Genomic DNA, 27,839 nt, shown 5'->3' with positions numbered 1-27,839 from the left:
GAAAATGGCTAACTGGGCCCAATTTCGACATTTTCACTTATAGGGTGTACTCACTTTTGCTGCCAGCGGTTTAGACATTAATGGCTGTGGGTTGAGTTATTTTGAGTGAACAACAAATTTACACTGTAAGGCTCGGTTCACACAGGGGCAACACGACTTTTGGAGGCAACTTGGACTTGACGTGACTTGATGTGATGTGACTTGACGTGACTTGGACGTGACTTACAACACTACTTTAAGTCGCCCCAGGCCAGGCGACTTGCTGTGGCCAATCAGAGAATGAGCTCTCAGGGGGGGAACTCCTTTTGAGAGCTGATAATTCTCTGAGAGTCGCCTCCGTATAGACGGAGATCTGACTTGGAGGTGACCTCCATTGAAATCAATGGGTACCAGTCGCCTACAAGTCGGATTGAAGTAGTACAGGAACCTTTTCTGAAGTTGGAGCGACTTCAGTACTGTGCATTAAGACAGCTCTCATTCACTTACATTGATTTCTACATGTTATGCGACCTGAGGTGACTTGGGGCGACTTGAAGTCGGATCTGAGTCGCCCCTGTGTGAACCGGCACTTATACAAGCTGCACACTCACTACTTTACATTGTAGCAAAGTGTCATTTCTTCAGTGTCGTCACATGAAAAGATATAATAAAATATTTACAGAAATGAGGGGTGTACTCACTTTTGTGAGATACTGTACATATTTTACATGCTGTCTCGCTTTCCCTGCTTTGTAGAACAGCACAGTGATTGCGTTTTTGTTGCTTCTCTTTATCCCGGTGAAAGTCAACAGCCAGGCCATGAGTGTAAAGAGTCGCTCAACACAATACATTTATCCTTTGATTGACTTTGTCTCTGCAGTTGGTAGCCTAGGATGGCAATTATGTGTATGTATTTGTGTGTACAAAAAAAAATTTTCTTATAAAATGAATGTGCCGCCTGCAATTTTGTAGTTAAATCGTCTCTTGTGAGAATGTGGCACATCAACCATGTGAAAGTTGCATCAAAAAAAAAAAAAAAAAATGACTGTAGTGTTGATTGTTTGTTTTTCCCTAAGCCTGTTAGAATGTGTGCATACTGTAATCAGTCACACCCAATCATAAAGACCTGTTGGAGTGGAAGCCAGAATAAGGACATGGTTCAATAGAGAAACCTGTGCTACGTGCATTAAAAAAAAAAAAAAGATTTAAAAAAAATAAAATAAAAAAAGTTGCAAAAAGTTTCATAGAGCTGTACAATTGTACAACCTAGGATATAGGATTGCTGCAGAGGTCCAAGCTGCAAAATGAGGCAATAATTTCTCAGCAAAACAATCCGTGGGCAAGAAATAGGACAACACCATGTTCTCGTTCCGTGGGCTGATGTCTGTGGTGAGTTCCGCTTTCACCGCACACTCTGAGCCGCGCTGAATGCAGACGCTTCCTGCAGCTCCTCGCTATAGTCCAGAGGAACTAGTACCCATACCTGAGGTTTATTGCTGGTAGATCAAGATCTGCTGGCGGCAGGGCACTATTGTAAAATGTAAGGTGCATTAATTGAGGTTGATGATTGCTAGGTAAAGAAAAATGACTACTTGACTTCAACTGCCAGTGTTGTAGGGTTTTTTTTTTTTTTTTGTTTTTTTGCAGTTCCTATCATTAATGGCTGCTTGGTTAAAAAAAATCAATAGTAAATGGCCAGACTAACTGCCTTGGACTTCTGAACGTGCTGGATACAAGGAAGTCAAACATTGCTTATTGTAGCAGAACTGATTGTTACATGAAGAGATGGTTTCCTCCTTGAATGCCACGATTGTTCTGGGCACATTCTATACGCCTACTAAGTTGACCCTAAATAAAAGTCAAGTGGTCTTAGGTCTGGAGACCTGAGAGACCATTTGACTGGGCTTCTCCTTCCAAAGACCATAAATCGGGCTTTCTCAACCTTTAAACCAGGGGTGGCCAACCATTGGCCGGGGGCCACATGTGGCCCACGGAGCCCTTTGATGTGGCCCGCGACCTCCTGCTCTGGAATGGCGGGTTAGCAAGCCCAGATCGCAGGTTGCCAACCCGTCATACCACAGCATCGGTGTTGTGAATGAAGCTGGTGGTAGAGGAAGAAAACGGATGCAGAGCCCATAAGCTGATGCTTCCTGTACAGCACCGGCTTTTGCCACAGGCAGAGTCTATGGCAAAGTTCAGTTAACCCACAGCACTACCCTGCAACCGCGGTGTGGGTAATCATCAGTGTGAAAGCAGTTTAGGCCCTTTTCACACAATCGGCCCTATCCAATTGGACCCTCAATTCACCTCTACAGAGCGGCAGATGTAAACAGACTTTTGTCCGTTAACTCCCGCCTGCCTCCAATTCAATCCTTCCATCTGGGTGGATCGGTTTGGAGGGCCTATAGAGTAGCCGTGACCTGCCATCTGCTCGTTCCGCTCATTGTAGCCCGCGACTGGTTACCAAGTTGCTTAAGTGGCCCTCGCTCTTAAAAAGGTTGGGCACCCCTGCTTTAACCCCTTGAGGAACCCTTCCTAAATCCAAATCGACAGGCTTTAATAGGAACGATGCTCCTTATAATAGTGGTCAATAGGAAGAATGTCCCCCTTTTAAAGTGGTGTTTAGAATGCCACCCTTAAAGACAGCTAAAAAGCTATTTGGTGCCATGCTGCTGGCTTTGCTAAGTGATGCTGAACCTTCAACTCAAATGGCATCATCAAATAGGTGGTTCATCAGTCAAAGCTCAAGGAACCCCTAGCAACCTCTGGAGGGACCCCAGGGTTCCACGGAACCCTGGTTGAGAATGGCTGCCCTAAATGGTGTTGGGTAATGGAGGTCTAGGTGACCTAGGTTCATCTGGATCTCTCATTCCAATGACCCCAAAGAAAGTCTAGTGCTGTTAGGTCTGGAGACCTAGGACAGTGATGCCGAACCTTGGCACTCCAGATGTTTTGGAACTACATTTTCCATGATTCTCATGCACTCTGCAATGTATTTGAGCATCATGGGGAAATGTAGTTACAAAACTTCTGGGGGTGCCAAGGTTCGCCATCACTGACCTAGGATGTTATTTGAGTGGATTTTCACCTGCCAGTGACCCTGAGTGGTGATGGGTATGGGAGACTTGGGTAGGCATTTTACTGGACCTCCACTTTCAATAGCCGGAAAGAAAAAAAAGTTGAGCGCTTTTTGGTCTGGAGACCTAGAAGGCCATTCAACTGGAACTGCAACTTCCGATGATCCTAAAGAAACAAGTCAAGTGGTGTTTGGCTCTGGAGATCTATGTGGCCATTCTACTTGACCGCTACTTCCAGTGACCCCAAAGCAAAACAAGTCGATTGGTGTTTGGTCTGGGGATCTTGGACGCCATTCTACTTCACCTCCCCTTCCAATGACTGCAAAGCACAAACGTTGAGGGATGCTGGGTCTGGAGAGCTAGGAGGCCATTTGAAAAATTTAGCCCAAATATTCTGTCACCAGAGCATGTGCGGATGCTAGAGAGAGAGCAGGCACAGAGAGAACCTACAGACTGCATGCAGATCTATCTGGGGATAGGTGAGCCCAGGGCCTCTGCATCATATGTAGACTGTATTGATTGTAGTCAATGCTGATTTCAGGCCATCTCATGCTCTGTATGAGTTGCAAATTTTTGTTCCGGCCTTTATCCAAAGAATGTTTACTCTCAGGATGTGCCGATGATGTCAGGGGCCACCCGTGTGCTGGTCATTCACCTAAGTATTGCCATTACTGGCAGTTTGAACAGAACTCTACTGATCTTGTGTTTTGACTTTCTGTATTTGAAAGGGAAATTTCGTTTTGTTTAGGGGATCACAATGTTGACACTTGTCTAATAATAACTTTTTGCATGTAGACATATTTGACCTGAGCTAAGAGTAGGGGGACTTGTGTGTGCGTTTGTGTGTTTTTATGTTGTCGTTTTGTTATGGTTAAAATGAAATAATAATAATAATAATAATAAAAAAAAAAAAAAATAATAATATATATATATATATATATATAATTTTATTATTATTACTGCCGGTGTCTTATCATATAAGGTCCCCCGTCAGATAGCGTCCGCTGTGTACTGCGCATGCGTAGTACACAGCAACACAGATTCCGAAAATAGCTGATGAACGGCGCCTGCGCACTGAGTCCAGGTTTTATCCCCACCATCCAAGTAGACATAGAGTAGGAATAAAAAAGAGCCGAGCCCAAAGCGCGGCGAGCGAAGCTTGCCCGCGAGGGGCCGTCTAATTTTCACAACCCTATGTCCGCTTGGATGGTGGGGCTACCACCTCCACTCACGGTGCAGGCGCCATTTAGCTTCAGAAATTTTACGAAGCTTCTTCTGCCCCGTACTGCGCATGCGCAGTACGGGGCGGACGCTATATGATGGCTGGACTGAATATGCCAGAACACTGGCAGCCTGTAAAAATCTATAGATCAGTAGTTTAAAAGGGGAGGAGAGAGAAAGATGGGACTTTAAATGAAGCACAACACAGCAGTAAATGGATAAGTCAAGTGGGAAAAATAAAGCAGTAGTAAACCCGCAAACTTTTTTTTTTTTTAAACCTGCAAAGCAAAAGGCATAATGAGCTAGTATGCACCGCATACTAGCTCATTATGAAATACTTACCTTAGAATGAGGCCCCGACATCTGACCCGATCCACGCCGAGGATATCGATATCGTCACTCCCGCGCATGCGTGTGGGAGATTTCATTCCGGCCGGTCGGCCACTGCCGGATTTTCAGGCTGAGAATCTCCTTGTGCGCATGCGCCGCTGCAGTCAGCGGCGCATACCGAGGGGAATATCTCCTAAACCGTACAGGTTTAGGAGATATATTTTTTACCTACAGGTAAGTGTTATAGGCTTTCCTGTAGGTAAAAGTTTACAAAATTGAGAATACAACCACTTTAAGTTTATTTATGCTTTGCAGTTCATACATTATTAACAAGTGTTTTGGGCATCAAGCCTCTATACAATGAATCGCAGATCATACATATATAAAGTACAGAATAAACCACAATCCAGTAGATAAATGTACATTGAGGGAAAAAATATGAAAAATATTATATATATATTACACACAGTGATAAAATGTAATTAGAAGTTGAGATAATCAAGGAACCTTCATAGATAGCTAAAATAACTGAATTGCCATAATGAAAATTTCTAAATAAAATTATATAAAATCTTGATATTCCATGATAACAATAAAAAAAAAAAGGGTTTAAATTCAAGGCTCTACGCCTTTCGCGGCGCTGTAACCACTCATCAGGAGCAAGTACCATGGAATAGATCTAAAAAAGAAGAATAACAAAAAATAGAAAAATAATTAATAAAACAAAGATAAACTAGAAGTGGGTATTAACCCGTAATTGAAAAAGTTTTAATGTGAAATTGGTGAAGGCTGTGTGTCCAACTTACATCTGCATCAGCGCACCATCGGGGCGGAATCAAGGATCGCCCAAAAAATGCAAGGCGAAGCCTCCGGGCATCATGGTAGCCTGCTGCAGGGATGATTGCAACTGCCGCAAGCACCTCCAGAGTAGGCGAGTGCAACTAATGTGAAGTGAAACAAAAAAAAAAAATCCTAAGGGGACCTATGTGAGAAAAGATGAAAAATAAGTATACGGATATATAGATTATGTATGAGCATGTGCTCAAATGCTGATGTAAAAAGAAAGTGACCCGATAGGGTAAGGTGCAATGAGCGTGATGAAGTGAAAGAAAGGGGTGAGTGCAAGAAAAAAATGCCCAAAAATAATCTATAGATCAGTGGTCATCAACCATGTCCTCAGTGCCCACTAACAGGCCAGGTTTTAGGTATTACCTTGGGGAGATACAGATACTGCAATCACTGAGCAGCAAATCGTATCACTTGTGATGTATTTCAGTTATCTTGCAAACCTGGCCTGTTAGTGGGTCCTGAGGACAGGGGTGATGACCACTGGTATAGGAGACTGACTGCTGTGGCCAGACGGTGCATTGACCGGTATAGTAATAGTTCATGCCCAGGGACGAAGGCCTGGAATACAAACAGTTTGTGTTCTGGGCATTCATCCCAGAAATGTTGGTATTGCTAGGGGTAACCCCACCCCCACCAATCCCATTTAGCTGCAGCAGTTGGCAGCCACCTATTGAGTTTGACAGGGTACATCTATGTCTTCCAGCTGCGCCTAAATGCCAGGAGATGCCCCAGTTGCTGACCACGTGTGTGTGTGTGTGTGTGTGTGTGTGTGTGTGTGTGTGTGTGTGTGTATAATAAATAAAAAAAAAAAAAAAAATTATATATATATATATATATATATATATATATATATATATATATATATATATATATATATATATATATATAGGCGTATAACACTCACTTTTTCACCATGAAAATCGTGTGTGTGTGTGTTATACGCCAATACAAAAATTTAAGTTTTTTTTTTTTTCCTGAAACTTCCCTCTTAAAATGAATGTGTGTGTTATACACCTATGTGTGTTATATGCCGATAAATACAGTAGATAGAGATAGAGAGCGATAGAGATATATATATATATAATCTCTATCTATCTCTCTATCGTATTATTTATTTATTTATTTTTTACATTCAGTACTGGGGCTATGGCTAACTGCCACATCTCCGGTATCATTGTTTACAGCAGGCGATTGGCTTTCAAATGAAATGTGGTCTCAGTGGCGTATTCGCTGCATGATCATTTTTATAGACAGTGGGAAAAGTGCCCCCCCCAGCTGCTTTCCTGTCGTCTCCGAGTTTACTGGACCTGCCAATCTGTTCCTCCTGGGCATGAAGCCGAGTGAGGGCAAGATGGCACCCACTTGGCTCTATGCCCCCCCCTTTTTTTTTTTTTATATATATATCCCTTCACTGATCTTATTAAAAGGATGTTTATTTTACACCCAGGAAGCGTCAGTCTGCACGATCAGGGGTGCTTTGTTTCCGCAGCATGTATATTAGCACTGGACCGGGCAACGAGGAAGGTGCATCTGCTATTGGGGACAGAGACAGCTGAGCGTCCTACCTATATATCACTGCTAAGTTCTGTACTTTCAGTCATGTGTTAGACAACTCTATATATAGGAACATCTATGTATAGGTGACTGGATTCTTTTCAGAGTACCTTTACTGTAAGATGGAGGTTTCAAAAATTGGCTGTTTATGGCATACTGGTTTTAACCGTAGTTGTGTTTTTTTTTTTTTTTTTTGGTAAGGTAAATGAGAAACATGGGGTTTTTTTTACCCCGGATCTCTCACTAAATAGGGCCTGTCATACTTATTTCTATTATAAGGGATGTTTACATTCCTTGTAAGGCCCCTTTCACACTGGGGCGGTGGGTGCGCCGGCAGTAAAAGCGGTGCTTTACCGTCAATTTCACGGCACTATTCGGCCGCTAGCGGGGAGCTTTTACCCGACCCCCCGCTAGCGGCTGAGTGAGTTAAAACCACTGCAAAGCGCTGCTGTAGCAGTGCTATGACAGCAGTATAGCCGCACTGCCTCATTGATTTCAATGGGCAGGATAGGTGTATACACCGCACCTTCACTGCTCCAATGCTGCTGCTAGCTGGACTTTTTTTTTAGCGTCCTGCCAGCGCCACCGCTCCAATGTGAAAGCCCTCGGGGCTTTCATATTGGAGAGACAGCATTGGCTCTTTCGGGGCGCTTTTTAGCGCTGTAGTGCCTGCAAAGCACCCCAGTGTGAAAGGGGTCTAATTGGGACAGAAGTGATCAAAAAATAATTCGAGGGACATTTTTAAAATAAAAAGTAAAATAAGACAAAAAATGTAAAGTGCCTCCTCACTCCGAGCTTGTGTGTAGAAGTGAACACATACGTAAGTCACCCCCCTGTGAGGTATCGCCACAAACATCAGAGAGCAATAATTCTAGCGCAAGACTTCCTCTGTAACTCTAAATAGGTAACCTGTAAAGATTTTTAAATTGTCACCTACAGAGGTTTTTAAGTACCATAGTTTGTCGCCATTCCACGAGTTGGCACAATTTTAAAGCGTGACATGTTTGGCATCTATTTACATGACGTAACATCATCTTTCACATTATACAAAAAATTGGGCAAACTTTTTTTTTTTTTTCAAATTTATTAAAGCATATTTTTCCCCAGAAAATAACCTTTGAAAGACTGCTGCGCAAATAAAGTATGACATAAAATTATTGTAATGACCGCTATTTTATTCTCTAGGGTCTCTGCTGATATATAGATTTAGAGAGATAGCTATCTATATATCTATCTCTATAATGTGTGTGGGGGTTCTGAGTAATTTTCAAGCAAAAAAATATGGAATTTTACTTGTAAACAACAAATGTCGGAAAAGGGCCTGGTCTTAAAGTGGTTAATTCTGTGTCTATGGTGCCCTTTCTGGTCCCGCACTTAGTTTAGTTCTCTAGCATTTTAATGCTCCGTTTTATCTGAAATCCTCTGGAAAGAGTGCAGGGTGTGTTCCGAGTGCAGGAGAATGTCAGCGCCGTTCTGTACATTGTCTTTCGGCAGCTCCTCTGATGCTGGCTGTGTACTCTGTACTGAGCAAAAAACATAAAGCCAAGCAAGGTTTTCTGTGACCTCACTGGCCGAGGAAGTTTTTTTTAAAGTGGTTGATGGGGAGTTGTGAAGAGTTTCTTTTTTTCAGGGCACAGCTGTGGAGAGGAGGGAAGGTTGTCACTGGAGAAATAACTGAGCTGCCATTCTCCATTCTCTTCTGGAAGTGCTGGTACGGGCTGATACTGGTGTACTGGTGGGAAGGAGACCCCTAACACTTGTCTTCTATTCTTAAAGGGGTTGTAAAGGTTTGTTTTTTATTTTCTAAATAGGTTCCTTTTAAGCTAGTGCATTGTTGGTTCACTTACCTTTTTCCTTCGATTTCCCTTCTAAATGTTTTTTTTTTTTTCTTTGTCTGAATTTCTCACTTCCTGTTCCTCCTCAGTAAGCTGTTCTGGCTGACTATACACCGCTCCGATGATGGTGTGAAGTTTACTGAGGAGAAACAGGAAGTGAGAGATTTAGACAAAGAAAAAAAAAACATTTAGAAGGGAAATGGAAGGAAACGGTCAGTGAACCAACAATGCACTAGCTTAAAGGAACCTATTTAGTAAATAAAAAACAAAGCTTTTCAACCCCTTTAAAGTGTAAAAAAATGACATTTCCTATCTTTTTGGGAGAGTATAGAAAGGGTCCAATTTCCTTAACCACTTGCCTACTGGGCACTTTCACCCCCGTCCTGCCCAGGCCAATATTTAGCTTTCAGTGCTGTTACACTTTGAATCACAATTGCGCAGTCTTGCTACAGCAGGGGTCTCAAACTGGCGGCCCTCCAGCTGTTGCAAAACTACAACTCCCGTGAGGCATTGAAAGGCTGACCCCAAGGCTTCTTTCACACTGGGGCGGTGCGGTGTCTGCGGTAAAGATGTGCTATTTTAGCGCCGCTTTACCGTAGTTTTAGCTGTGGTATTCGGCTGCTAGCGGGGTGGTTTTTAACCCCCCCCCCCCCCCGTTAGCACCCGAAAAAAGGTTAAAACCACCCGCAAAGTGCCGCTTCCGGTGGTATAGCTGCGCTGCCCCATTGATTTCAATGGGTAGGAGTGGTGAATACACCGCTCCAAAGATGCTGCTAGCAGGACTTTTTTTTTTATTTTTATTTTTTTACCATCCTGGCTTTCACATTGGAGTGAAAGGGGCCTTTTTTTTTTTTTTCAGGTGCTATACAGGCGCTATTTTTAGCGCTGTAGCGCATGGAACAACGCCTTAGTGTGAAAGGGGCCTTACAAGCATGACTGCCACGGGCAAAGACATGATGGGGCTTGTAGTTTTGTAACAGCTGGAGGGCCACCAGTTTGAGACCCCTGTGCTACACTGTACCCAAATTTTAATTTTTTATTTTTTTGGTGGTATTTAATCACCGGAAAGCATTTTTAGGTTAAAGCGCAACCTTTTTTTTTTTCCATTGTATTTTGTGTATTATCTCACTTTGTGTTGCAGCTATTTTGTAATTTAGCATATTGTCCAGTGCATTTTTTTTCTTGGGTATTTAATCACCCTGGGTTTTTTTTTTTTACTACTATACAAATAAAAAAAGACCGAAAATTCTTTAAAAAAATGCATTTTTCTTAGTTTCTGTTATTAAATTTTGCATATGAGTAATTTCTCTTGATACATTTTGACCAAAAATGATGCTGCTACATTTCTTTGGTAAAAATAACCCAAATCAATGTTTATTTGGTGTTGGCGGTTGCTTAGAAAATAGATCACAATTCTCGCGGCGCAACATCTTTCACAGTAAAACAGAAGAAAAATTGGGATAACTTTACTGTTTTTTTTTTTTTTTTTTTTTTATTCATTCATTGAAGGATATTTTTTCCCAAAAAATGCGTTTGAAAGACTGCTGGGCAAATACAGTGTGACATAAAATATTGCAGCAATTTTACATTATATTCTCTAGGGTCTCTGCTAAAATATGTATAATGTTTGGGGGCTCCAAGTAATTTTCTAGCAAAAAATATTTGTTTTAACTTAAAGCGAAGGGCAACCCCTAAAATAACATTTAACAGTCTCAAAAAAAATATATATATAAAAAAAAATACATAAAAAAGTAATACAAACAATTCATCAAGATAAATCTGAGAATATCCGCATTAAAACAGCGCTCTGTAGAAAGTCCTTTACAGAAATAGCAATGTACGAGCAATCACTAAAAAGTTCTTAATGTGCAGATAAGGTGTCTATAGTGATCTAATCAGCATTGCACGGTGATCAAAGTGCTGTCGACCTTTCTTCCACCATAAACCGGGAGTGCGTCACCACATGCGATGCGTACCCCCTAGGGGGTTAAACTCACCAGACACTGCTGAAAACACAAGCCTTAAGGAGTAGTCACTTCCTTGAATATGGTAATATATCACCTTAGCGTTGCAGTTCCAAACAGTCCTCCAAGTTTGTCATAAAAATAAAACAAAGTGTGCACATAGCATAATACTGTTTTATTTTTTAAAAGATTCGCACAAAATAATAAAATCACCCATTTAAATATCTGCGTACATTGTTTAAAACATCATCAGCATTTCAAAATTGTGTACTTCACCGATTATTCAGATCCCCGAGCCATCCACAAGTGTTCCTCTGTGTACACTGTGCATCACTTCCTGGTCTGTGGTCAGCGGTGGAGCGCACACCTCACTTCCGGTAGCGTCGTGTAGGCCACGCCCTGACGCGTTTCGTCACTTCCGACTTCAACAGAGGGCGTGGCTACACGACGCCGACGGCCAATATATATTCAACAGTCTCACACCCTGTCAACCAATCACGTAGCCCTGCACTATCCAGCCCACATGACGCTGCACATCGTCATGGTAACCGGACGCGGCCAGCTCGGTTCTCAATACAGGGGAGAGATAATTGAATGAACACAAACGATCGCCGAACTACTGGCGACCTCCTTAGCAGAACAGGCAGAATGAACATTACGCCAAAAACAGTACATGAAAGAAAGAAACATAGACCTCCTAATTAAAATTACCCTTAATATACACATAAATAAAAATATAAATACAAAATTACATAGTACAGGAAGATAGTGAACTACCCATTAGATCTTCACATGATCCATGTATGTTTGTGTAATATGTGAGCAAGGACCTATATACACATACAAGGTCCATAAGCTGTCTCCCTAAGAGATACATCCTATTTAGAAAAAGCTAGTGTGTATGTCATGTGCATCATCCAAAATATACCTATACTTATACATGTATATATCGCTAATGCATACACTAAATGCACCCCATATAACGCTGAAGTTATAGTGGCAATGAGCAAAGAGTTGTGAATATATACCATATATCCACCACCTCCGAGATTTTTATCTCTATGAGGTGTCATTTCGGTTGAAGGGAGCTTCTTACTAAAATAAAATCACAGGCGAGAACCGACGCAAAAACCTAAAATTATTTAAAATATATAAAAAATATATAAAAAATATTAAAAATATTCAAAATAACGTAAATATTGTGAGTCAGCACATATTTGAACATGATCCTTCTATAATGGCCTTTATAATAGTATTAGTCAACTCATGTCAAAAATTTAATCATTAGTAGTGTATCAGCCATAGAGTGATTATAATTACCAAACCACTATATGTCTATAGTATTTGTATATAAAATTGGTACAGATATGCAATGATGCAAACATCAAAGACCGTACCGTGAATGTCTTCATTACTCCATACACTATATCACCTACATAAGCATCTACCTAGATACTACTTAAAGGATTACTACTTAAAACATTAAAATGTTTAAATATTAAGAGGAAGGGATCGTAAACCAGACAATTTAATAATCACTAATGAAACAATTAATATCTAGGTCCACATTTAACCCCTTTGGTGTTAAAGTGTCAATCAAATATATCCATTCCGTTTCACGTTTGGATAACTCTCGTACCATATTTACCCCTCTCCAGGAGGGTTTCATATGTTCTACACCCCAAAATCTGAGTCCAGAAGGATCCTGATTATGGTAAAGCTTAAAGTGTAGGGATACATTATGATCCTTAAAACCCAGTTTAATATTAGCCACATGTTCCGCTATTCTTATCCTTAGAAGTCTTTTAGTCCGGCCTATATAGATCAACCCACATGGGCATTGTAAAGCATACACAACATACGATGTATTACAGGTAATAAACCCTTTGATTGTAAATTCTTTATTATTCTCTGTTGCTAAAAAGCGTTCCATTGCTCTTATTGGTGTGTTTACTTCTTTACACGCCCTGCAACGTCTACAAGCAAAAAACCCTTCTTTTTCCCACAAAGTGGGAGGATGAGTAGGTGGGTCAATCACTTTTTTAACTATCTTATCAGCATAGTTAGGGGCTCTTCTATATATAAACCCGGGTTTTGCAGGTAGCACTGGTTGTAATGTTTTGTCCATCAAAAGGATGTGCCAGTGTGATAAAAAGATATTCTCCACCTCCCTATATTGTGAGTGGTACCCTGATATAAAATTCCAATCGTGACTGTTGGAGGTGTGATTGCCCTTATTATTATTACTCAAGAGATTATCTCTTGATGTGGATGCTACTCCTTCAATCACTTTGTCCAGTTGTTTATCACTATAGCCCTTTTCTAGGAATTTTTCTTTAATCCTATTCGCCTGGGAGAAGAAATCATTATCATTGGAGCAGTTCCTTCTGATTCTGGTCATTTGACCTTTAGGGATATTCTTTAACCAGACCGGGTGATGCCCACTCTGTATCGGTAAATAACTATTTGCGTCTGTAGGTTTGAAATAAGCCTTGGTACCAAGTCTTTCTCCATGTCTGTAGATGTTAACATCCAAAAAATTGATACTTTCAGTGCTTATTTCACTAGTCAATTTAATGTGACTAGTATTATTATTCAATTCGGCAAGGAAATCAGTAAGGGAAGATCTTGTTCCAGACCAGATAAAGATCAGGTCATCTATATAACGTCTGTATATCAATAACTCTTGTCTCTTAACAGAAAAGATTTTCTTGTCTTCCCACTCTCCCATAAAAAGGTTCGCTATACTAGGTGCGAACTTAGCGCCCATTGCGACGCCGCGTTTTTGGGAGTAGAACTTTCCGCCATACCAGAAATAGTTATGACCTAAACAGAAATCAAGAGCATTTCTCAAAAAGATTTTTTGATTATGTTTTAGATCATCTCTCCGACTAAGCGCCCAATTAAGGGCCAAAATAGCATCATCATGTTGGATGATAGTATATAAAGACGCGACATCCGCTGTGTTTATATATAGAAGAGCCCCTAACTATGCTGATAAGATAGTTAAAAAAGTGATTGACCCACCTACTCATCCTCCCACTTTGTGGGAAAAAGAAGGGTTTTTTGCTTGTAGACGTTGCAGGGCGTGTAAAGAAGTAAACACACCAATAAGAGCAATGGAACGCTTTTTAGCAACAGAGAATAATAAAGAATTTACAATCAAAGGGTTTATTACCTGTAATACATCGTATGTTGTGTATGCTTTACAATGCCCATGTGGGTTGATCTATATAGGCCGGACTAAAAGACTTCTAAGGATAAGAATAGCGGAACATGTGGCTAATATTAAACTGGGTTTTAAGGATCATAATGTATCCCTACACTTTAAGCTTTACCATAATCAGGATCCTTCTGGACTCAGATTTTGGGGTGTAGAACATATGAAACCCTCCTGGAGAGGGGTAAATATGGTACGAGAGTTATCCAAACGTGAAACGGAATGGATATATTTGATTGACACTTTAACACCAAAGGGGTTAAATGTGGACCTAGATATTAATTGTTTCATTAGTGATTATTAAATTGTCTGGTTTACGATCCCTTCCTCTTAATATTTAAACATTTTAATGTTTTAAGTAGTAATCCTTTAAGTAGTATCTAGGTAGATGCTTATGTAGGTGATATAGTGTATGGAGTAATGAAGACATTCACGGTACGGTCTTTGATGTTTGCATCATTGCATATCTGTACCAATTTTATATACAAATACTATAGACATATAGTGGTTTGGTAATTATAATCACTCTATGGCTGATACACTACTAATGATTAAATTTTTGACATGAGTTGACTAATACTATTATAAAGGCCATTATAGAAGGATCATGTTCAAATATGTGCTGACTCACAATATTTACGTTATTTTGAATATTTTTAATATTTTTTATATATTTTTTATATATTTTAAATAATTTTAGGTTTTTGCGTCGGTTCTCGCCTGTGATTTTATTTTAGTAAGAAGCTCCCTTCAACCGAAATGACACCTCATAGAGATAAAAATCTCGGAGGTGGTGGATATATGGTATATATTCACAACTCTTTGCTCATTGCCACTATAACTTCAGCGTTATATGGGGTGCATTTAGTGTATGCATTAGCGATATATACATGTATAAGTATAGGTATATTTTGGATGATGCACATGACATACACACTAGCTTTTTCTAAATAGGATGTATCTCTTAGGGAGACAGCTTATGGACCTTGTATGTGTATATAGGTCCTTGCTCACATATTACACAAACATACATGGATCATGTGAAGATCTAATGGGTAGTTCACTATCTTCCTGTACTATGTAATTTTGTATTTATATTTTTATTTATGTGTATATTAAGGGTAATTTTAATTAGGAGGTCTATGTTTCTTTCTTTCATGTATTGTTTTTGGCGTAATGTTCATTCTGCCTGTTCTGCTAAGGAGGTCGCCAGTAGTTCGGCGATCGTTTGTGTTCATTCAATTATCTCTCCCCTGTATTGAGAACCGAGCTGGCCGCGTCCGGTTACCATGACGATGTGCAGCGTCATGTGGGCTGGATAGTGCAGGGCTACGTGATTGGTTGACAGGGTGTGAGACTGTTGAATATATATTGGCCGTCGGCGTCGTGTAGCCACGCCCTCTGTTGAAGTCGGAAGTGACGAAACGCGTCAGGGCGTGGCCTACACGACGCTACCGGAAGTGAGGTGTGCGCTCCACCGCTGACCACAGACCAGGAAGTGATGCACAGTGTACACAGAGGAACACTTGTGGATGGCTCGGGGATCTGAATAATCGGTGAAGTACACAATTTTGAAATGCTGATGATGTTTTAAACAATGTACGCAGATATTTAAATGGGTGATTTTATTATTTTGTGCGAATCTTTTAAAAAATAAAACAGTATTATGCTATGTGCACACTTTGTTTTATTTTTATGACAAACTTGGAGGACTGTTTGGAACTGCAACGCTAAGGTGATATATTACCATATTCAAGGAAGTGACTACTCCTTAAGGCTTGTGTTTTCAGCAGTGTCTGGTGAGTTTAACCCCCTAGGGGGTACGCATCGCATGTGGTGACGCACTCCCGGTTTATGGTGGAAGAAAGGTCGACAGCACTTTGATCACCGTGCAATGCTGATTAGATCACTATAGACACCTTATCTGCACATTAAGAACTTTTTAGTGATTGCTCGTACATTGCTATTTCTGTAAAGGACTTTCTACAGAGCGCTGTTTTAATGCGGATATTCTCAGATTTATCTTGATGAATTGTTTGTATTACTTTTTTATGTATTTGTATGTTAACTTTTTAACGGCTGCTATTTTTGTCCGGACTGTTAGGTTTTAATATACTTAGCAATCATTATTTAGTTTACTGTGGTTTTATAAGTATTATTATTGCAGGCATCTGCATATAGAAAAATCTTTGTTTTTATATATGCGGGTGCACCATATAGATTGGTGCATATACATATATATATATATTGAGGGAGTGTGTGAAGGTCTTAGTTTGGCGCAGAGAGGTATATGATAGGCCGGTTTTAAAATATACCCTTTTTGTTTTGATATAAAAAAAAATGTTTTTTTTACTTACCAGAAACTTCTGCTGCTAGGCAGTCTTCCTAATCTGCCTCTTCCGCGGCGCTTCCTTCTCTTTGGTGAGCGGCCCCGTTGCCGTCTGGGACTTGTGTGTGTCCCATAAAACAACAGGGCCATTCACAAAGCGCTGTGTGAAGCCGCAAGGCTCCACTGCCTGTTTCCCTTAGTTAAGATGGCTGTGCTGTAGCTGTCATTTGGCTATGACCCAGGCAGGAATGGGAAGTGACTGAACTCTGATTTTTTAAAAACTCTACATGTATGTATTCTAAACGCAAAAAGTACTTTCTATTGATCTCAGCCGCCTTAAAATCTTTTAATGTTTGGTGTTTTTTTTGTTTTTTTGTTTTTTTTAAACCATTTTATACTGTGATTGGACGTTTTGTTCTCCCATGATCCCACTGGAGGTAGGAACATAGCCATTCCCTCTTACTCGCTCCTGAGATGGACTTGGGGAGTGTGTGGGATTTGTAGTGAGCTTTGAGCCCGTTCCAAACTAATGAAAGCTGGGGGTATGGAGAGATTTGCACGTTCGAGGAAGAAAAATGCTGTAAAAATTTTTTTTATGAAATGCCAGGAAACCATAGTCGGCTTCCCACAATCAAGATGGCGGCACCTGGGACCAAAAGACCAGCCAAGAGCTTCCCTTAGGTGTTGACAGCACTGGCCCCTGGGCTGTTAAGTGTCTGTATATTAAAAGGCAGCAGCTACAGTTTAGTAGTAGGTTTTTATTTTTATTTTTTTCTAACATACTGGAACTCTTCTTTAATTCTTCACACATGGGTATAGTACTACCTTACATGTGCCTAGGCTGTAGTCTCGTAGCTGTATATCTGCATTGTGAGATTATCTAAGGCACTGCAGCCTCTGAGTGCTAATTCCATTGGATTTGGAGTGAGACTTATTGATGTCACTGCTGTGCTGCTCACTGGTCTTACTGGAGAGGAGGCTGTACCTGGGAACCAGCAGCGCAAGGATCTCCCTGCTTCTGCTTTTACAGATTTTGTGTATTTGTGCTCATCCACCTATCCTGCGACTTGGGTCATTACTCCACCAGGCAGTGGGAGGGCTCTCACATGAGGAAGTAAAGCCCTGCCTCAATTAGGATGGCCACCACACAGCCACAGTGCCAGAACAAGCCATAGTAAGGCCTGTTTCACACGGGCTTCAGCTTGTATAAGAGCAGTGTGAACAGTGAGCTTTGACTAAGCATTTGCAGAGCCTTTAGCAAGCTTTGTTGAAGCTTTTACAGTACCCTTCAGCTCCAGTTTGTAAATGTCAAACACAGAACCTAAATGGGAGCGCTGATTGTCACTTTAAATAAACACGCTGCTAGCAGGCTTCAGAACTACTTGAAGCTGGTTGGAAGCCTGCTAGCGGCTTGTTTTAAAGTGCAATCAGCACTCCCATTAGGATCTGTGCTCAATATTTACAAACAAGTTGATTGTTACTTTAAAAGCTCCAACAAATATTGGTGAAAGCTCTGCAAATGCATTTAAAGCTTGCTGTTCACACTTCTCTGTTACAAGCTGAAGCCTGTGTGAAAACAGGACTAGTCAGTATTAAGGAAGCCCTCAGCTTCAGGAAGCCTACAAGCAATACTGGTGACTAGTCCTTTGCCCTCCGCTGGCCTTGTTTTGGGCACAGCTTCCATAGTATAGGACCTCTTTCTTGGAGCTGCCTCGTCTTTCCTGTTTGCAGTAACTACCGTGTATATCGGTGTATAACACGTAGTTTCCCCCTTGAAAATCAGGGCAAATCATGTGTGCGTTTTTTATACGCCAATTCCTGGCTGCCTCGGAGGAGAAGGAGGGGGACGTGCACCACTGGATTAGAGTCATGATCTCCTGCGTGCCCGGCACTCAGTCACACACAGTCCCGCCTCCTGTCCTGACCTTGGACCAGTATTCTGTTTATCATAGTAGCTGCGCCAGCAGGTGGGACTGTAAGTGACTGAGAGTTCCGGGTATAGGGGAGATATCAGCTCTGTGTAATCCGGCACTGGTGAGGCTGAAATGATTTTGCAAAGGCGAGGCTGCGGATGGGCCCTGATCAGGCTGCATTAATGGGCAATGGCGAGGCTGCATTGATGGGCACTGATAAGGCTGCATTGATGGGCACTGATAAGGCTGCATTGATGGGCACTGATAAGGCTGCATTGATGGGCACTGATAAGGCTGCATTGATGGGCACTGATAAGGCTGCATTGATGGGCACTGATAAGGCTGCATTGATGGGCACTGATAAGGCTGCATTGATGGGCACTGATCAGGCAGCATTGATGGGCAAAGGCGAGGCTGCAGATGGGCGCACTGATCAGGCTGCATTGATGGGCAAAGGCGAGCCTGCAGATGGGCACTGATAAGGCTGCAATAATGGGCAATGTGGAGGCTGCAGATGGGCCCTGAAAAGGCTGCAATGAAGAGGCTGTTACCCTTATATTGCATCAAAGTTCTTTATAATGTGTGATTTTTTTTCTTTCTTTTCTTTTCTTTTTCTTTTTTTTTTTTTTTCTTTTCCTGAAATATGGTAGTTTATTTTTCCAAAACAAATTGATGAATATTTGACTATTTACAATCTGGAGTATCTGATTGGCCTGCTTTGTAGTGTGCTGTCACCAGGGTGGAGTTCCACTTTAGAGCCCATGATTTGTGGTCAGCGACAGCCCCGTCTTTCCTCTTCGCTCTTGGTTCTCCCCGGGAGCCTGCACACTATCTCTGGGTGTTCATCTTTTCAGGAAGGAAGCTCGGCTCATCTTGCACAAGTCCGGAAACGCTCATCATGTGTCTATTTGTGACACTGATATTAGGCTGTAATTACAGGTGGCTCTGAATAGAGCAGTATGACTATATACGTCAATGTGAAGCTACCATCCGGCCAGAGGGGCATCCTGACCATGACCTGTTGTAATAAGTACAGGGCCAGCAGTCTGTAGGGAGTCAACCTTGGCACAAGATGCTCTGTTTTTATTATTATACCTGTGAGATGATTAAACTACACACCAATAAAACATCCTCTGTTGCACACTTCTGCCAATGAATGGGACTGCGACCCATCGGAGACCTCGGGGGAGGGGGTACTACATTTTTAAAGTGATAGTAAACACTGTTTGACATTATCCCTTCTCTTTCTCTGTGGGTGATGGCACTGTAAATTATTGCAGGCTGGTGGTGTAATGTTGTGGGGGATATTTTCTTGGCACACTTTGGGCCCCTTAGTACCAATTGAGCGTCGTTTAAATGCCACAACCTACCTGAGTATTGTTGCTGACCATGTCCATCCCTTTAGGACTACAGTGTCCCCATCTTCTGATGGCACCTTCCAGCAGGATAATGCACCATGTCACAAAGCTCCAATCATCTCACCACTGGACAATGAGGTTTACTGGACTCCAATGGCCTCCACAGTCACCACATCTCCTCCAATAGAGCACCTTTGGGATGTGGTGGAACAGGAGATTTGCATTATGAATGTGCAGCAGACCAATCAGCTTCACACAGTTGATGCAATCATGACACTATGGACCAAAATCTCTGAGGAATGTTTTTAACACCTTGTTGAATCTATACCATGAAGAATAAAGGCAGGTCTGAAGGCAAAAGGAGGTCCAACCCAGTACTAGCAATGTGTACCTAATAATAAAGTGTGTGTGTAATATGTTTGTGTGTGTGTATATATGTATATATGTGTGTATAGATAGATAGATAGATAGAGATATAGTTATATTTATATATCGTTTTTCTAATTTGGAGATCTGCTTTCAGATCATATCAGTGAAAGGAAGAGATCAAAAGGCCAATCCATACAGTGATCAGGCCTTGTGGTCGGGTGGTATGAATGTCGGTTGGCATTGTTTGGTATGAGACATATATATATATAATCTTAAAGTGATTGTAAAGTCCTTGTGTGTTTTTTTTTTTTTTCTTCCTATTAAAAATAACAAACGTTCTACTTACCTCCTCTGTTACAGTGGACCTTTCTCGGGTCCCTCTTCTGTGTTCCCGGCCCCTCCCTCCTGTTGAGTGCCCCCACAGCAAGCAGCTTGTTATAGGGGCACTCGAGCCAAATCGCAGCTCCCTTTGTCCATTCGGACACGGAGCCCCGCCCCCTCTCTCTCCTAATTGGCTAGCTGACTTTGACAGCAGCGCCAGGCAATGCTGTGTCTCACCCAATCAGGATGGAGAGTCTTGGATGGCAAGACACTTGTGGACGTTGCTGGACAGAGAGGGACCTCAGGTAAGTTACATAGTTAGTAAGGTTGAATAAAGACATCAGTCCATCCAGTTCAACCTGAATGAGTGTCTACAATTGTCCCTATCCCTGTACATTGTGTCTCATTAAGATGCTCATCTATTATATCGTTATGTATTTAAGGTACCCATATAGTGCCATCAATTTACGCAACGCTCCACACATACATCGCACACTCACATTAGTCCCTACCCTGAAGGAGCTCACATCCCAAGGTCCCCAACTCACATTCATATACCAGGGCCAATTTTGGGTAGAAGCCAATTAACCTACCAGCATGTCTTTGGAGTGTGAGAGGAAACCGGAGTACCCGGAGGAAACCCACACAGGGAGAACATGCAAAGCAGCGACCCTTTTTACTGCTAGGCGAGAGTGCTAACCACTACACCACTGAGGTTCACAGAAGGCTTTTTATCCTAATACATAGAATGTATTAAAGCGGAGGTCCACCCTAAAGTGGACCTTCCGCTCATCGGAACCCTCCCCCCCTCCGGCGCCACAATTGGCACCTTTCAGGGGGGAGGGGGGTGCAGATACCTGTACAGTACAGGTATTCTGCACCCACTTCCGGGATAGCTCTCTGCGGAAAGGGGCGTAGATTACACCCCTTTCCGCAAGTGCCCCGCTGCCTGCTGGGAAACACACAGATCCCAGAGGCAGCGGGGACCGTCCTTATTGCGCAGCGCGGCTCACGCATGCGCAGTAGGGAACCGGGAAATGAAGCCGAAAGGCTCCACTTCCTGATTCCCATACCCAAGATGGCGGCGGCAGCACCCGAGAGACGATCTAGAGATCGGCTTCGGGTGCCGACATCGCGGGCGCGCTGGGCGGGTAAGTGTCACTATTTTAAAAGTCAGCAGCTGCAGTATTTGTAGCTGCTGGCTTTTAAAAAAAAAAAAAACGCGGAGTCCCGCTTTAAGAATAACTACTTCAATACCGGGCACTTAGACCACCTTCCCGCCCAGGCCAATTTTCAGCTTTCAGCGCTGCTGCTATTTAAATGACAATTGCGCGGTCATGCTACACTGTACCCAAACAGAATTTTTGTTATTTTGTTCCCACCAATAGAGCTTTATTTTGGTGGTATTTGATCACCTCTGGCCTTTTTTATTTTTTGCTAAACAAATAAAGACCTAAAAATTTTTTTGGGGGGGGGGGGGGGAGTTTTTTTCTTTTGTTTGTTATAAAATTTTGTAAATAAGTACGTTTTCTCCTTCACTGATGGGCACTGATGTGGCACTGATGAGTACTTATGGGTGGCACGGATAGGCACCACTGATGGGCACTGATAGATGGCATTGATGGGCATCACTGATGGCACTGGCAGGCATTGGGGATGGGCACTGATTGGCAGCTGCCTGGGCACTGATTGGCATTTCCCTGGTGGTCCAGTGTGGTGCCAATCCCTGGTGGTTCTGGACGGGCATCCGAGGGGGGGGGAGGGCTGTGCTTATAAACAATCAGCCCACCCCAGCCCATCAGACGCAAAGTGAGGAAGAGTCGATCAGCGGCTCTTCCTGTTTACATCGTGATCAGCCGTGATTGGACACGGCTGATCATGTGGTAAAGAGTGGTGTGTCCGACTGACACACCGCACCACCGATCGCTGCGATACGCGCCCCTGGGGGCATGCGAGAGGTCGTCATATGATGCCCACCCTGAACAAGAGCTGTGCCACCCAGCCGACATTTATTTGAAGGCTGGCGGGCGGAAAGCAGGGAAAAAACCTTATTTTACAACCCCTTTTCAGTTACTTAGGGCACAGGTTGTAACTTCTTTCTTCTTTTTCTTTCTTTTTTTTTTCTTTGATTTTTTTTTTTTTTTTTTTTTTTTTTTTTTTTTTTTTTACAATGTTGCCTATAAATCCTGTAATGCTGATTATTTGACATGTTCAGTGAAGGTAACATCTGCTGGTTGATAAGATAGATGTCAAGCGTAGCTTTCAGTACAGACTCCGCATTAGAAAATTCTGTTTACATTTTTAGATGCTTGAGAAAGCATAAAAATAATTTTTTTTGGGGAAGTAGTTATGTGATCACTTCCTCCCTATTCCTGTGCTTTTACTGGGACTGTCAGCAGCTGTGCCGTGACATTACATGCTGCAATACTGTTCCAGGAGAGCCTTAAAGTGGTTGTAAACCTCAGACATGAAATATGAACAAATCATATCCCTCTATAGAGTCCACTTTGCACTACAAGTGCACTTGGAATTGCAGTCACTGTAGATCTGATGGGAAGATTGAAAATGAGGGGAAGCTCTGCTGATTTTATCATCCAATCATGTGCAAGCAAAAAATGCTGTTTATTTTCCTTGCGTGTCCCCCTCAGATCTACAGCGACTGCACATCCAAGTGTACTTTGCACTGGATTTGCCTTTAGTAAATAACCCCCCATGTGTCTGCTGCTTCAATCCTCTGCTATCTACATGAATCACTTCTGACAAGTTTTCCTGACACCAAGAGATAACAGGGGTGGGATCTCCAGCACACAGCCTGTGATTGACAGCCCCGGGTCTATTCCTGTGTGCTGTGTGAAGGGGGGGGGGGGGTGTCCCTTCCCTCCAATCATCCATCGGAGCTCTCCTCCATAGAGTTCTGTAGTGTGTAATTTCAGCTCCCTACTCCCTGTTTTCTGACCGTTTAGACAAGCGTTATAAAGTCTGCACTGTGGATGTAGAGAAGACTGCAGTTTATCTTTTATTTATTTTATAAAGGAAGATCTGCTTCAGCTCTATGTATTGCTTGAGGACAGTCACTTCACTGGGTATATGTGAGGATTTATATAATCACTTTTAACTAATGCTCAAGGCTTGGGCCCTGCAATGAGGCCCAAACACCCCCCCACACCAATTAGTGTGCCCATGACAGACGTTCTTCAACCAGTAAGTCTGCCCGCATCTATAGGCGGATAGGCAACATTGTGGAAGACCACTCCAGATTAACGTTCAGTATTACAGTGACTTTTATTTTTACAAAACAAAATGTAAACCAATAAAGGTCTACACATTTTGTATTTTTTTTTTTTTTGTCTTAAAGAGTTCAGCTTTAACCACTTCCTGCCTGCCATATAGCAATATGATGTGCGCAAAGTAGTTCTGTTATCCTGACCGGGCCGTCACATGACGTGATCAGGATAACATGCGATTGTGCGACTGTGCAGTGCAGAGGTGTCAGTCTGACACACCGCATCTCCCATCTGGGTAAAGAGCCTCTGACAGCGCGGATATGAATTCCCGGGATACCGTATTATGACTGCCTCCCCTGTGCGCGCGCCCTGTGATCACTGAGACTCAGGTCACGGCCCCTTACCATGTGATCAGCTGTCAGCCAATGACAGCTGATCACATGATGTAAACAAAAGTTCGGTGATCAATTTTTTTTTTTTTCTCACGCTGACAGCGGAGAAAAAAAGCCGATCACCAGCTTATCTTAAAGGGACATCTGTCCCAAAAAGGAAGAGGCAATTATCCCTCATTTATAGAGTCTAACAGTGCCCACAAGTGCCACCTATCGATGCACACCAGTGGTGCCAATCAGTGCCATCTAGAAGTGCTGCCCATCACTTCCACCTATCAGTGCCGCCTCATCAGCGTACACCAATGACGGACCACCAAAAGAAAGCTCTATTTGGGGGAAAAAAATTATAAAAATGTCATTTGGGTACAGTGTTGTATGACTGCGCAATTGTCATTCAAAGTGGCACAGCACTGAAAGCTGAAAAATGGTCTGGGCAGGAAGGGGGGGGGGGGCGGAGTGCCCGGTATTGAAGGGGTTAAAGTGGTTCTATAGGCAGAAGGTTTATTACCCTTTAATGCATTTTGGGGACTAGGGAGGGGCCTGCCTCTTCCCTAGTGATGAGGACATTGGGATAGGATGCAGTGGTAGGAGTGGCCTGCCTCTTCCATAGTGATGATGGCACTGGGATAGGATGGAGGGGTCGGAGTGGTCTGCCTCTTCCCTAGTGATGATGGTGGTGGTGATCTGCCTCTTCCCTAGTGCTGGTGACATTGGGATAGGATGCAGTGGTGGGAGTGGCCTGCCTCTTCCCTAGTGATGGTGACATTGGGATAGGATGCAGTGGGGGGAGTGGCCTGCCTCTTGCCTAGTGATGGTGACATTGGGATAGGATGCAGTGGGGGGAGTGGCCTGCCTCTTGCCTAGTGATGGTGACATTGGGATAGGATGCAGTGGGGGGAGTGGCCTGCCTCTTGCCTAGTGATGGTGACATTGGGATAGGATGCAGTGGTGGGAGTGGCCTGCCTCTTCCCTAGTGATGATGGTGGGAGTGGCCTGCCTCTTCCCTAGTGATGATGGTGGGAGTGGCCTGCCTCTTCCCTAGTGATGATGGTGGGAGTGGCCTGCCTCTTCCCTAGTGATGGTGGGAATGGCCTGCCTCTTCCCTAGTGATGGTGGGAGTGGCCTGCCTCTTCCCTAGTGATGATGGTGGGAGTGGCCTGCCTCTTCCCTAGTGATGATGGTGGGAGTGGCCTGCCTCTTCCCTAGTGATGATGGCGGGAGTGGCCTGCCTCTTCCCTAGTGATGATGGCGGGAGTGGCCTGCCTCTTCCCTAGTGATGATGGCGGGAGTGGCCTGCCTCTTCCCTAGTGATGATGGCGGGAGTGGCCTGCCTCTTCCCTAGTGATGATTACTTAATGCAGAAATATTGTAACTTTTGTTGAACTGTCCCAATAAATGTATATGTCTGATTTCTGTATCACTTTTAAGCCTTTTTTTCTAGTAATGTGAGTCCCGGTATGTTTGGCATTCATGTGGAGCAGGAATTCCATTGCTGGTTAATGATCATTGATCTCTATAGATCCTAAGTTTTTGGTCTCTTCTGAAATAGAATGTGGGAAAGATGTGAAAACCTGACAGTTTGTTCAAGCCCTAAGAATGTACACTGCAACCGCTTATACTTTTTTTTCGTTCTTTTTTTTTTTTTTTGCAGAGTATTTAAGAAATCCAGCCCAAACTGCAAGGTAAGTGGCCATGTCTCAGTATCTTGACAAAAAGATTGGGTAGTGGCGCAGTTAGATAAGTGTGCAATTAAATACAAAAGTCCTTCAAGGTAGTCCTTTGAGCAAGCAGCTCAGTATAGTGGGAGAACAGTCCACTGTTTCAGGGCCAGCCTTGTTGGGGAAGTGGAAGCAAACTCCAAACGTGCGGGGGAAAAAAAGAGAAAAACAGGCGCCCCTGATGACTGTAACGTTTAATGGTACGTTAGTGTAATATAAACTCACATTGAGGTATGAGGAAACATATTAGTCCGGGAAGACACTGGCATCTGTCCCGGCTGTTTAACGTTCCCGTGGCTCACACAACCTGTCGTAAATGTCCTGGTCCACAGGATGCTTTGCGATCCGATGGGATCAAGAACGAGGCTTGGAGGGCAGCTAGAGCTCGATGGAGTGGGCTGGAATGCAACATTGGGTGCAATGGCATCACTGGCTTGTTCTCGACGCGTTTCGGAGCATGCAGACTAGAAAGCTTGTGCGCTCCTTTGTCAAGCTGAGCTGATTTGACGTAGGCTGAAAAACAGCCTTATATGTGCCTTGGTATACTGCCATCTTGTGGAGAGAGTGCTAATTCCTCTCCCACATTTTTAAAATAATAATGAGTAAAACTCCTTACATCAATACTGATACGGGTGATACATATATAGACAGAATATACATATACATCAAATGAAACACACATTTTCATATAAAAAATCATATATAAAAATATGCAGTAAATACATCTATTGTTTAATACTATTGCATGACAATTCTGAATTAACCACTTCAATACCGGGTACTTTCGCCCCTTCCTGCCCAGACCAATTTTCAGCTTTCAGCGCTGTTGCACTTTGACAATTGCGTGGTCATGCTATGCTGTACCCAAACAATTTTTTTTTTATAATTTTGTGCCCATAAATTAGAGCTTTGTTTTGGTGGTATTTGATCACTGCAGGTTTTTTTTTGCGCAACAAATAAAAGAAAGACAGACAGAAAATTTCGAAAAAATAAATATATTTTTTTTCTTTGTTTCTGTTCTAAACTTTTGTAAATAAGTACGTTTTCTCCTTCACTGACGGGCACCGATGAGGGAGCACTGATGATGGGCACTGATAGGCGGCTCTGATAGGTGGCATTGAAAAGCTGCACTGATGGGTACTTATGGGTGGCACTGATAGGTGGCACAGATGGACACTGGTGGCACTGCTGGGCATCAGTGAGACATCTAGCAGGCATTCGTAGTTGGCACTGACTGGGACTATTTCTGGGCACTGATTGGCATCTTTTAGGGCACTGTGTGGCATCCCTGGTGGCAATGGGGGGCATACCTGGCCATCAATGTTTTCTGGCCATCCCTGGTGGTCCTGGCGGCATCTCTGGTGGTCTAGCCCCCCGTCAGGAGAGCTGGCAATCGTCTCTCCTCTACTTACGTCTATCAGGCACGAGTGAGGAAAAGCCGATAAATGGTTCTTCCTGTTTGCACTGTGATCATCCGTGATTGGAGATGGCTGATCTTGTGGTAAAGAGCCTCAGAGGCTCTTTACTGAGATCGGTGTATTGCTGTGTCAGACTGGCACACCGCACCACCGATCGATGGGCGCCTTATCCTGCTAGACGTCATATAACGTCCAGTCAGGATAACTGAACTACCGCCCAGCTGTCATTTTCATATAAGCCGGGCGGGAAGTGGTTAATAATGACTAAAACATTTTATATTTTTAGAACAGAAGTGGCAGAAAAATATAAAATGGGATTTAAAAAAATGGATGCCTGTACCAAGTTATGATGAGCATACCCCAATTTGAGTTTAAATGTTAGTCTTCACTCAGAGGCCCCTTTTTTTCTCTCTATGTCCCGGTATCTTCCAGCATGCCTGGAGAGGAAGGGGTTAAGGTAGCATTTGCAGAGATGCAGGGGTTAAAGCACTGTTTATGTCACCATAGTTGCTGCGGCCCCTGTCCTCCACCAATCACAGGTGGAAGTGTGTCTCCCGGGGCCAGAAGCATCTCCCTGAGGTGTGAAGGATATAGGGAGATGCAAACATAGGAAGGCATACAGATACAAGCAATGCATGCAGAGGAGGCTGACAATGGGGACCTGTCCGATTTGGAACGGATCCGCTGTGATATATCCCGTGGCATGACGGTCTACAAGAAACAAATGCGCAATGTGGTAATGAGGGGGGGGGGGGGGGATAGTACAGG

General features: G+C 42.9%; 1 protein-coding gene across 2 annotated transcripts in view; it reads left to right on the top strand.

Moving 5' to 3' along the window:
- The window catches only part of ARRB2 (arrestin beta 2), a 113,140-nt gene that overhangs the window by 19,059 nt on the left and 66,242 nt on the right, over positions 1 to 27,839 (top strand). Inside the window, exon 2 of one of the 2 annotated variants that reach the window (XM_077470494.1) lies at positions 25,587 to 25,617. In XM_077470494.1, coding sequence (XP_077326620.1) covers positions 25,587 to 25,617 — 31 coding nt within the window. Of the gene's footprint in view, positions 1 to 25,586; positions 25,618 to 27,669; positions 27,808 to 27,839 lie in introns of those variants that run through there. The other variant, XM_077470493.1, reaches the window with a different exon arrangement.

Source organism: Lithobates pipiens, unplaced genomic scaffold, assembly GCF_037356315.1.
Source record: "Lithobates pipiens isolate NorthernLeopardFrog02 unplaced genomic scaffold, aLitPip1_a1.2 Scaffold_8, whole genome shotgun sequence".
Classification (NCBI taxonomy): domain Eukaryota; kingdom Metazoa; phylum Chordata; class Amphibia; order Anura; family Ranidae; genus Lithobates; species Lithobates pipiens.
Note: the sequence above shows the minus strand (reverse complement) of the source record. Positions and strands in the feature narration are given on the sequence as shown.